This window comes from Kryptolebias marmoratus, linkage group LG20 (genome assembly GCF_001649575.2).
Source record: "Kryptolebias marmoratus isolate JLee-2015 linkage group LG20, ASM164957v2, whole genome shotgun sequence".
Taxonomy (NCBI): domain Eukaryota; kingdom Metazoa; phylum Chordata; class Actinopteri; order Cyprinodontiformes; family Rivulidae; genus Kryptolebias; species Kryptolebias marmoratus.
Genome location: NC_051449.1, coordinates 16,396,434 through 16,408,326, shown reverse-complemented (window position 1 = coordinate 16,408,326; position 11,893 = coordinate 16,396,434). Strand labels below are relative to the sequence as shown.

At 42.8% G+C, this 11,893-nt stretch overlaps 1 protein-coding gene across 1 annotated transcript in view; it reads left to right on the top strand.

Moving 5' to 3' along the window:
* The first annotated feature begins 14 nt into the window (after positions 1–14).
* pappa2 (pappalysin 2) overlaps positions 15–11,893 on the top strand; it is a 57,241-nt gene continuing 45,362 nt past the window's right edge. Inside the window, exons 1-4 of the mRNA XM_017420921.2 lie at positions 15–1,917; positions 5,951–6,183; positions 8,049–8,276; positions 8,457–9,055. Coding sequence (XP_017276410.1) covers positions 960–1,917; positions 5,951–6,183; positions 8,049–8,276; positions 8,457–9,055 — 2,018 coding nt within the window. The 5' untranslated portion in view covers positions 15–959. The remainder of the gene's footprint in view (positions 1,918–5,950; positions 6,184–8,048; positions 8,277–8,456; positions 9,056–11,893) is intronic.

Below are 11,893 nucleotides of genomic sequence, written 5' to 3'. Positions count from 1 at the left end.
AAAAAAAAAAAAAAAAAGTAGGGAGGCTATCTTTAAAGCTGACACTTTGCACCGAGCAGCATTTTTTTTTCTGCTTTTGGACTTTTTGTTAATCTGACTCACCTTGACGCCTTTTTTTGGAAGCTGGACACACAAAACGATGCTACGATGGTGAGGTAGAATCGAGCAGGAGCTCTCTGGTGCGAAGGCAGCTTCAGTGCAGGAGGTCTGCCCGTGTCATTAAATACTAGGAGAAAAATCGGCTTCTTCGTCTTAAGTTAAAAAATAGATGCTTGGTGATTTGGACACTCAATCTGGTGACGCCCCACGTGTCTGAACTTGTTGGGTTGACTGAAAGGCTCACAGAAGATCCTTTTTTTATTTTTATGTTTTTAACAAATGCGTGAAAAGATTTAAATGTTCTGCAGCCAGTGGGCTACACACGATTAGGAGGGAGGCAAAGTGTTTGCGCAAAGTGCAGGAAAGCGACCGCGCCAAGGAACGATTTAGGCTTGATTCTGCAAACCATCACAAGAGGGGTGTTTTATTATTATTTTTAAATCAATTTTGAACAGCTTTAAACCGATTTCTTTTAATTCTAAATTTAAAAAATACTTCTGAAGAGTGTTCATATCTAAAAATACTTAGCACTGAAGATCCTTTCACTATAATTTATCTCTTTGGGAGGTGTTGGTGCTTTATTGTTTAATCGAAGTTGTTTAGTTACAAACAGCAGATTGATTTAAAGTACATAAAAGTGGATTAAAAATCACTTTTAATGCTGAGGAAATGCGTACAATTGATCTAACAGACCTAACCCCAATCTGGTGTGAGACCACTTCAATAAGTTGGAAAGCGGTTTAATTATTATTTGGGTTTTATTATTATTATTATTATTATTATTATTATTATTATTATTATTATTATTATTATTATTATTATTCAGACTATTCCCGCGCTGTATTTCCTAAAGTAAGGAAATGTTGTTCATCAGACTACTGGCTATTTTTCTCGTCCTCATCACAAACACATGGCTGCTCAGCCCGGTCCGATCCGACGCCCTCAGCCGGTACAAGCGCTCCCTGGCCCGGCGGGCGGACCGCGACCTGTCCAGGCTGGCAGGTGAACCGTGCGCGCTGTCCGGGCCGTCCCCGCGGCAGCCCCGCGCCCTCTCCCCGGCCCAACACCGCCCTCCAGCGGCCCGTTCGAGGACGACCGCAAGCCGGAGAGCGCCGAGCGCCCCTCCGGAGGTCTGCGCAGGTGGGTGCGGGTTCGACTCCGGGCTCCGGCGGGTTCCTTCCGCGGGGAGAGCCGCGGGTAGCCGGGGCGGTACCGGGGACGTGGACGCGCGAGCCGGGGGTGGACTTGTTGCGTTGCTCGAGCGTTTCTACGAGAAGGGTGCCCGAAGCGACGGGAAGGAGTCGAATGGTGTCACCACCGAACAGCCGGGGAGGTCCGCTCCCGAAGAGACCGAGGGGAGACGCGTTGCCCGGCGGCACGCGCGCTCCCCACGCCCCTCTCGCGCCAGGCTCCCCCGCAGCCTCGAAGCGAAGGGGGCAGAGGGAAACTCCAGGTCGGGGAAAGTTTCCCCCGCCACCTCGGCGCATTATTCTCGGCGGCTCCGGCTCCTTCACGCGCTGCAGCAGGGCGACGGAGACGGAGACGGCCAGTCGCCGGCGGGGACTCTGGAGGACGCCCCGGAGGACTACTCCGGGGAGGTGGAGGAAGCGGACGCCCCGGGGAGCTCGTCGGCGAACAGCTGGGGCGGCCCCGTGCCGAGGGTGCCCCCCTCCTGGATGAGCGCCCTGTACTTCAGCGGGCAGCGGCAGCATCTGCAGGTGAAGCTGGCCGAGGGAGTGGAGCTGCCCCGGGCCGGCTTCAGCCTGGAGCTGTGGGTGAAGCCAGAAGGTGGGCAGACCAACCCGGCGGTCATAGCAGGTGGGTGCCAACTAGAAGTCTAAATCAATTCCCACATGTCATTGGCTTGTTGGAGCTCTAATTCTAATCTCACGCCCTCTCACTGCTCCTAACCATTTCTTCCTGGATGTAAAGAGGAATAACTTCATGTTTGTAAACAACCATGACAGCAATGATGTTGACAAACTTTGTTACACACACAAAAAACATTGCTGGAATTGTTAAATAACTTATGACTTAGTTGACCATTATTTTTAGGCAATAAATGAACAGGGTTTTGCCTCATCTGAGTTGTTCAGTTCTGTACTGATGGAAGGGATTCCCAGCTGGGGTTGATCAGGTTTCACCAAAAGGCAGGACACATGCGCTTTTAAGAGAGTTCAATCAGTACATCGAGGATTCCTGATGCACTGGCTCGTGTTTCATTCTCGCAGATAGATTAGTGTCGTCTCTGCGGAAATGCCCAGCGTGAGGCAGAACAAGCGGACTCATTTAAAGGATTTGCTCTGCAGAAACGACAACTCGTGCGTTTCTGGAATCTGAAGGGACACAAGCATCGAAACTGTGGCTGCACAAACTGCAGCAGCTGTTTGTTCTCTGAGTGACAAAGAGAGAGAGAGAAAGAGAAAGAGAGAGAGAGAAAGAACAACAAAAATACACCCCACCTAACCCAACTTAACCCCTTGACCCCTTGACCCCGGTATATTTAAGGCCATGCTTTCGCTCCTGATGGCAACAGTAAAATTATAACAACTTTAATTCATAATGGCAGTGTTTATGCAGCTATGATTAGTGTGGACAGTTGAAGTCACTGCATTTATTAACATGATGTGAGAAAATACATTGAGTCATGGTAATGACAATGAATAATCACCCCAACTACAGGCAATCTTATGGTTGTTGAAATGGAGGTGCTTATTATTAAAGATAATGGTAAATGAACTGTAAAAAGGCATCATGCCACTTTGCTGTAGCCTTCCAAGCAACGTGTGTGCATAAAACAAGAGACTGTAGACTTGGAGGTGTCTACGCTAAGCTAGAATCATGCACAATATTGTTTTCATGTCAAACTGAAAAGCCTTTCCCTTTCAGACACAGACTTCACATCCATAAGCACATGGTTACCTAACCGCAAAAATTCCCAGTGTGTGTTTCCCTCAGCTCCCCTCCATATTCGCCCAAGGAATTTTATTGAGTCTGAACAGCAGCCACAGACACGCCGATCTCGTGGAAGCAATGTTTTTTATTTTTTTTCGCGTGCCCTTCCTCACATGATGGCAAGCACCTCTGTTTCCCTGACATGCAAGAGCGTTGCATTCGAAAAGCGGCACTCCTGACAGACAAACACATACATCAAGCAAATTGACGAGGATAAAAACGCCGGGGGCGCAGCACCACAGCTGTCCAGATAGTGAAGGAGACCACAGGCTGTTACGTCCGCTCACATTTGCTGTGATCAAAGATCCTGCTGCGTTACTCAACTATTTTCCCCTCATTGCTTCCTTATGTGATGGCGGCATTTTGTGGCATGGGCTTTTCCCTTTGTAGTGTCCTGGAGGAATTTGACAAATATAGTGAAAAACAATGTGGCTTGTAGACAAGACACTGACACCAGGTCAGATTGGTCTTTGCTGTTACTGTGCATCCTGCAGAACTATGTAAACTATAGAGCCTAGAACTGATATCGGAATGAACGATGCACGGTGACCTTCATCTTTTTTGGCAAAGTTTCAATGAGTGCCATTGAAGAAACACTTTTAACAACATATTTATAATATTGTTGGTGCAGAACAGGAGGGGGCAACACATTTTTTTCCCCCCGGAGGGCCATTTTGACTTAGCTAAAGGGATCAGACAGTGAAATGAAAACTGTGTAGACCTTCATCTGTCATGCATATCATAGCATCATCTGCATAAGTGCACAGTCAGTGAAAGGCTTGTTCTGTTTCACTGGCACTTGTTTTGTTTTTATAGATTGACTGGTTTGTAAAAAATAAAATAAATAAAATAAAATAAATAATAATTTTTACCCAATAATGGCAATCTTGTAGCGTAGCTCTTGCATGCTTGGTAGTCATTTAGCGTTTCTGATTTTAAGCATCCATTCTTAGTCTGTTGCAAACCTTGCAAAGAGTAGTTTTGACCATTTTCTCAGTAAAACATTGACAGCACTCTCTGCTGTGAGCTGGGGAAAGGCTATATGGAGCTGATTTCCACTTCTGGACTCAAGATTGTTCAACAAAATTCAAATTATTTTGTTTCTTTGTTGTTGCTGTTGATAGATCAAGGGTCAGCCTGACTTTGTCCGACAGCTGTTTCTGGTCCTCAGGCTGTATTTTGCCTCTGTGTGGTATCGAATCATGTGAAAATAATCAACATCCAGCAGTTTATATCCAAATATCCAGACTATAGCCCTGGTCATCTAGAGCAATGATTCCCAAAGTTGGGGTCGGGACCCCAATGTGGGTCACCCAACGCCAAGTAGGGTTCCTTAGATACTCTCCAAATATCAAGTTACAATTAAAAACCCAGTTTTATGATATATTTACACCATAACTGTTACAGAGAATTGAAATACAAGTCATTTAATGATTTAAAAAATAGCAAAATGGATGCTAAGACTGTTTGTGTTGTCATTATGCCCTTATTTAGTAGGATCATTAGCACTTTTGGATATTTAAACAGCCAACAGATAGGGTCACACACCTTTGTCACTGTTATTTTATGGGTCGGAAGCTGAAAAGTTTGGGAACCACTGATCTAGAGAGTGCATTTAGTGTTTTCTCAGTTGGGTGCAATTTACAGTTTGTTCCACTAGATGCCACTAAATTCCTTGCACTGGACTTATAATTGATTCTGTACATAGTTGTTGTTATTTGACTGCATGTTGTCAAGATTTTTTATCCATACTGATTGTATTTGGGTGTTACAATTGGGTGTCCTTCGAAGTTTATTGGCACAAAGAAAAATACAAGTCAGGGTAAAATGGTCTGTCGGCACAGGGTGTACTCTGCAGAGCTCTTTTTTTGCTGATAAATCTTTTATACTGAATGGAAAAATAATGACGGTCTTCTGTCCAGCGAAGAGCTGATGAATTGCATGAAAGACTCAACACACAAAAAAGCAGTCAGAGTAAGTTAGGATCAGGCAGGAGAACATAAGAAAACGTTTAGCAGCTGAAGTACCAAGACTTCCCTCCAGAGTTGGAGAGGAGTGAATATTGGAGTTGCTATAAACATTATGTCAAGCTGCAAAATGTGTGAAAAGCCAATTGTTTGCTGGCATGCCTGCCAGTGCTTTGTGGCCTGCGTCCAAAATAAATACAGCTTTAAAGCATCAGCATCTAATTTGATTCAGTACGATATTCGTGTTAGTAGTGCGAATGTTTCACAAGATTAAGACCACATTTGCCATAAACTTTGTTGTTTTGCGTTACAAAATAAAATGCTCTCATCTGGTGCTGCATGGACCACTAAAACAACACCCTCTTCCTGTTGTGTGCCATTAAATAATATTTCTACAGCATGGTGTGCACTGTACAACATTTCACTGGGTCTTCCCAAGCCGGTTACTCGAACTTTAAATATATAACTGCCACATGTCTATGGGGTTGTTCCACCACAGTTTCCCACTTTACAAAATCACACACGTTCATAGATGTGTAAGCGTATGCACACGCATGCACTGAGGAGGGTGAAGGAGTTCCCTGACCCTTCGCTGTCCCAGTTGTTTGACATCTGGGGAGCAGATGTGGGACCGTGTCTGTTGCAACAGCAGATGGAAACATCAGAGCTTTGCCTTGACTTAGTGAAAAGCTCGTGCCCTTCTTCCTCTCTTCATCCTCTCTTGCCGTCTCTGGCTTTGTGTGTTCTCTCTGTTTCTGTCTCAGCCTCAGCACAGCTTCCATTTTCTCAGTCTTTAAAAGCAGGGGTATAACCAAAGGCTTGTTTTCTTTTGTTTGTTAATTTCATTGTGCTTTCAAATAATCACTTTTTTTTTCTCTGTATGTTTTCTTTTACTCTCACTTACCTCCCCCCTCTACTGTGTGTCCTAGGTGTGTTCGACAACTGTTCCCATTCACTAAATGAGAAGGGCTGGTCAGTAGGCATTCAAACCGTGGAACCAGCAGGCACCAAAGATGCACGGTTCTACTTCTCACTTCGCACGGATCGAGCTGTGAAATCCACCACTGTCTATAGTCACCACCGGTACGGAGCCAATGTCTGGACTCACCTAACGGCCACGTACAATGGCCACAACATGACCCTGTATGTTGATGGAGCTAAGGTGTGTGACCTTTTTTTGTATGGTGAAACTTTGACTAAGTTTAATCATTTAACTTCTTTTTTTTACTTTCACCTTCTTGATCACAGCAAGTCATATGATTTTTTTTTAAAAAAACTATTATTTATCATACAAACCCAATTCTAAAAAAGTTGGGACATTGTCTAAATTAAAACAGAATCCAATGATTTGCAAATCCCTTAAACACATATTTTTTTCACAATAGAACATAGTAATAATCATATTAAATGCTTAAACTAAGAAATTGTACAATTATTTAAGGAAAATTAAGGTAATTTTGAAATTTATGTCAGCAAGTCATCCGAGAAGGATTTTACAGGAGCAACAAAAGGCTGTAAAAGTCTGCTGTATGAATAAGAAACAGCTGGAGGAGCATTTTGCAATGAATTGGGGTAACTGGCAACAGGTCAGTAAGAGAACTGGGTAAAAAAGGAGCATTTCAGAAATAAAGATGGGCAGAGGTTCACCAGTTTGCAACAAACTTCATGTAAAAACAGTGAAACAATTTTAGAATGATATTCCTCAACAGACAAATGGGAAGACTTTGAATATCCTATCATCTACATTTCATAATATCATCAAAACATTTCAATAGTCTGGAGAAATCTGTGCACAACGAACAAAGCTGACAACCTGTATTGGTTGCCCGTGATCGTCAGGCCCTCAGGGAGCGCTGCCTTAAAAACAGGTCTGGTTCTGTTCTGAACATCACTGCATGGGCTCAGGAACACGTCCACAAATCATTGTCTGTAAACACAGTTAGCCTCGCCACCCACAAACCCAGGTTAAAGTGCTATCATCAAAAGGAGAAGCCATGAACACCGTCCAAAAATAAAGTTGTTTTCTTTGGACCAAAACTCATTTAAAACAAACTCAGGCAAAGTTGAATACTGTTGTGTCGTCAAATAAATCAAAATTAGATTTACTTTTTTTTTTTTTTTGGAAACCATGAATCCCATATTCCCTGTACTAAGGAGGAGAGGGACCGTCCAGCCCCGATCAGCGCTCAGTTCAATAGCCTCCCTCTCTGATGGTATGGAGATGCATTAGTGTCTCTGGCAAATGCAGCTTACACATCTGGAAAATATAATATACTTCTATCCAGCAAAAAGAATCAGCAAAGAATATCCAGCACTTTGAACAGCTAAATTCAGATGCGGCCTGGTCGCCTCCTGCTGGAGCTTTACCGGGCGTGGCCAACTGGGAGGGGACCCCAAGGCTGGCCCAGGACCTGCTGGAGAGATTACATCTCTCGGTTGGTATGGGACCGACTGGGGGTCCCCCAGAATGAGCTGGAGGAAGTTGCAGGGGACAGAGAGACCCGGACTTCCCTGCTCTGGAAGATGGATGGATGGGATGCTTTACAGTGGTAAATGGAGCCCTGTCCCGACATTTTTGAGATACGGTACAAATTCTTAGTTTCAACTCTTGATATGTTTACTGTGTTCTACTGTGAATAAAATATGGGTCTATGAGATTTCCGGATCATTGCATTCTGTTTTTATTTACATTTTACACAATGGCTCAGTTATTATGGAATTAAGGTTGACTGAACTTTCCAGCTTAGGTTCTCGGTTTACATGTATGAAAAGTTTTACAAGTGCTGTGGATGAAATTTTAGCTGGTTTTTTGAGATTGCATGACTTCATCATGCTACTGATTTTTATTTTTTATTTTTATTTTCCTGTAATAAACCAAGTTACTCTAAAGCTCATCCTACACTTTCCTTCAGCAGGTATCAGATTTTAAGATTCTAGGGGCCAACAATTTCTCTTTGAACAGACAAAGTAAAATATATGGTGTCATATTTTATTAGTTATGTTATGTTTCCTGTCTATTTGTCTCAGGTGGGAGAAAGTAGTCTCCAGTCTGGGAATCTTTACAGTCCCTTCATGCAGACCTGCAGAACCTTATTTCTCGGCAGCAAACAGTCCGTTGAGGGGCACAGCTTCAGGGGCCACATTGGAGGAGTGGTCTTATGGGACTATGCCCACACCCATGAGGACCTACTAAAGTGGCCACTTCAAATGGACTCGATTAAGCCAGTTCTAGCAATGTGGGGGGATTTCACCAATGTAAATGGCTTAATTTATTATCAATTTAATATCTGTTGTGTAATGAGATTATTCCGTAATCATGTAAAACTAAAGATGCATTTAATATAATTTATTTTCATTCTAACTGGACTCTCTAATTATTTGTAACTAGACCAAAGAAGTCTGAATCTTTACCAATATAGTGCCTCTGTTTTTAAGGTGGAACGTCTATGGACACCTTATAAATCCGGCCTTCATCCGACTGTTGTCACCACTCCTGTACCTGAACAAGAACCCATCTCCTTGTTCCTGCCCCCACCCTGTGGCCTGACACAGTGTGACAACACTGACATAATCTCTGGCTACAACAACAACTGGCAGCTGCGTACCCCCAAGCGCATTCGCTACCGAATTGTCAACCTCTCAGATGATGACAGTGGAAACCCAACGGTGACGCTGTCCCAGATCCAGATCCAGCATCAGGCTCTGAACGATGCCTTCCGGCCCTACAACATCACCCTGGATCTGAGCGTCCATAATGTGAAAAACTCCAGCCTCAGACAGAGATTTATCCTCAGCAACTGTCGAATCGGCAAGATTGGGAACCGCCAGTGTGACCCGGAGTGCGACCATCCCAGGACAGGCCACGATGGAGGGGACTGCCTCAGGATGGGGCACTGCTACAACTGGAAGAGACAGGATGGGGTCTGTAACACGGAGTGCAACAGCATATACTACGACTACGATGATGGCGACTGCTGTGATCCAGACGTCACAGATGTCCTCAAGACCTGCTTTGATCCTGAATCTCCTGAGAGGTGAGGTTATGACCACTAATCTGGGAATAACTAGTGTGCTAGCAAAGCGATTAGTCCGTCTATGTCATGAGCAAGTAAAATGAAATTCAATTGCAAATGGCAGGCACATTAATCAGAACAAATTAACTTGAACTGCATGTTCAAATTGGTGCTCCAACCCTCTCCCCTGGTTATAGAGACAGCTCAGTGGAGGGGGCACGGCAGATTACGAGGCCAAGGTACACAGTTATTTTTACTAAACAACTTGAGCAGCAGCCCGCTGCCTTCCATTCACTCTGACAGACAGGCTCATGCAGAGTTTCAAATAGCATGCGTAAATTCTTGCATGAGGTCGCCGGCCCACTGCTTTAAAGACCTTAATTCAAGTCCTTAATCCAAATTGTAACCACAAGCTTACAGTGCACCACTTAAAAACAAGACGTTGTAATGATAGATTAAGAAAGAAAGACGCATTTAGTTCTTGATGTCTGTAGTAATCTGAACAGAAATCGACAGCTCAACACACTGTTTGATGAATGTGTTTAAAACAGGAAAAAAAATGCTGTTTTTCCACAACTAACTTGGTTTGAATTGACCTCTATATATCTTCGATTGACTGGCAGATTTGCTGGAACGAGTAGTTTGTAAAGGTCTTAGGGAATGATCTCATTTTAGCTTACAGTCTAAAACAATTTTCCTCCCCAGTTTATACCTCAAAAGTTTAAGAACTGTGGTAAAGTTTTCTTCCCACAGAAGATATGTGCCTGTATAAACAACCAACAATTAGCATGTGCAGTAAACGTTTTGATTGTGAAAGTGAAGTTGAAATTCAAAAGATCCACTTTAACAACGTAGTCAGAGCAGAATTAAAATGACTGAATGCTTCATAATGAACTTAATTGAAATTAATGGTTACTTTTTGATTCCACGTTATCATAAAATTGAACTCAAACAAGTTGCAAAGCTTCCTTTGTTATGTGTCATCTTCATAGTAAATTTCACTTTTAGAAAATGTTTTAGAAATGTTAGAGGCTACTTACGAGAAACAATGACTCTGAGAGCTATAATTTGGCTTATAAAGGAGCTAAACAGTATTTCTATTTTGGTTGGATTTTGTTTGTATGAATACCTCTGTCCAATAATCTGAAGGTTATTATCTTGTTTCCAGTGACAGACAAAGCTTTGTAACCTGCTTCTGTTCTGAGAAAATGATTACTTTTTTTTCTTTTTACTGAAAATATATTATTTTCAGTTGAATCAGAAATGAGAAAAAATTCTATTAATAATAGTACTTGGAAATAAATTGGAATTGGCCAGCAGTTAAATCAAATCAGAGCTTTAGGAAAACCTGAAATCGAAAGTGGCCAAGAAAAGTGTTATTGGTGCATTTCTAAGTAGAACAAAGCTTGATTTACAGCTTTAAACTATGGAGAAATCAACATCCAAATGATTAACTAACTGAGCCCAAGATCCAAGTTATTCATCTTTACTTTTCTCAAAGATGTTTTTTTTTTTTCAAAATTTATTTATAGAAGTTGTCTGAGAAGCACACCACAGGATTGCCTGTTTTGCAGCTCAGTCTTGTTTTCAGCACTTTCAATGCCCAACAGATGAAGACAATACCTCCTTGTGGCCAGCAGATGTGACTGTCCCGTTCAGCTTCCAGGTGTGAGCTTCTGCAGCTCTGCGAACGTGAACGAGGCTCTGCTTGGAAAAGCACACCGTGCTTACTTTTGCTTCTTCTGGAAGACACAGTTGAAAGCTGTGGTAGAACGTGGATGTGTGTGGTCTCATTGCTTAGCCATATGCAGGAAATCCTTCAGGTGTGTCATGAGTAAATGTTAATTTATGTTGCTCTGTCGTAAGCACGGTGATATCGAAGCAGGAGGATGAGAGGGAAAATGTGGCCGATCGCAGCCTAAGCTTTCTACCCTGCAGAGAGGAGATGAGCGCTAATAAAAGATGAACAGCAAACAGGACTGTGCACTGTTTTTCTGCTCAAAAATACTATGTACAATTCCTTTAAATACATAAAAAACTTGCTTGATTTATTTGAGGTTTAAATTGATCTTTTTCTAATGTGAAAAAAATCATCAAAAGAACAAAGGAAAAAGGCTTCTGCTGTTTAGATATCGAAAGCGAACCTCAGACGTCACAGTATGTGTACACTTCAGTGAAGCAGTGAAACCCCTGCGGCGAAGCTTGCCAGAGTTCCTGTCTATAAGCTCCTGACCCTCCACTGAAACAACACGAATAGGTAACACACAGGAGAGCGCAGCGTCGTAAAAGCGCCCAGCGGGTTAACGGTAGTGTAGGTCTACTTGAAAGGTTCTGACCCCGGCTTGTTGGAAACGTGTGCGAGCTTCGACATGCCGTCGTGCACGTGCGCATCTGCATTTGTGGAGCGCAAATCGAACTTTCTCGAGCAGAAGGAGAATTAATGAGAAGATGACATCTTGCTGGCATTTGTTGAGCACAGCGTGCATTTTTTATGTTCGTGATCTGGGTTTTTGATATCTCCCCTCCCCTCCTCTCCCCTCCGCTCGCTCTGAGCTCCCGGCCAGCTGTCCTGATTGTGGGACCTTACTGCTGCTGGCCGGTACAGGTCCAGAAGTTTTAGGAGCCTATGGGGCGCCGTTTGTAAACGAGCTTGTGCTCAAAATTCATGCCTAAATTTTGTCACATTTAGCTTCAAACACTGTTTAAAAATGTAGTGTGGATTTTCTGATGTCACTTTTTACAACATTTAGCTAGTTAAATGTAATTGTTACAGCTACATGCTAAATATAAATCTAAATCCTAAATGTTAAATCTAAATAATATATGTTAAATCTAAATGTTAAATGTTAAATCTAAATG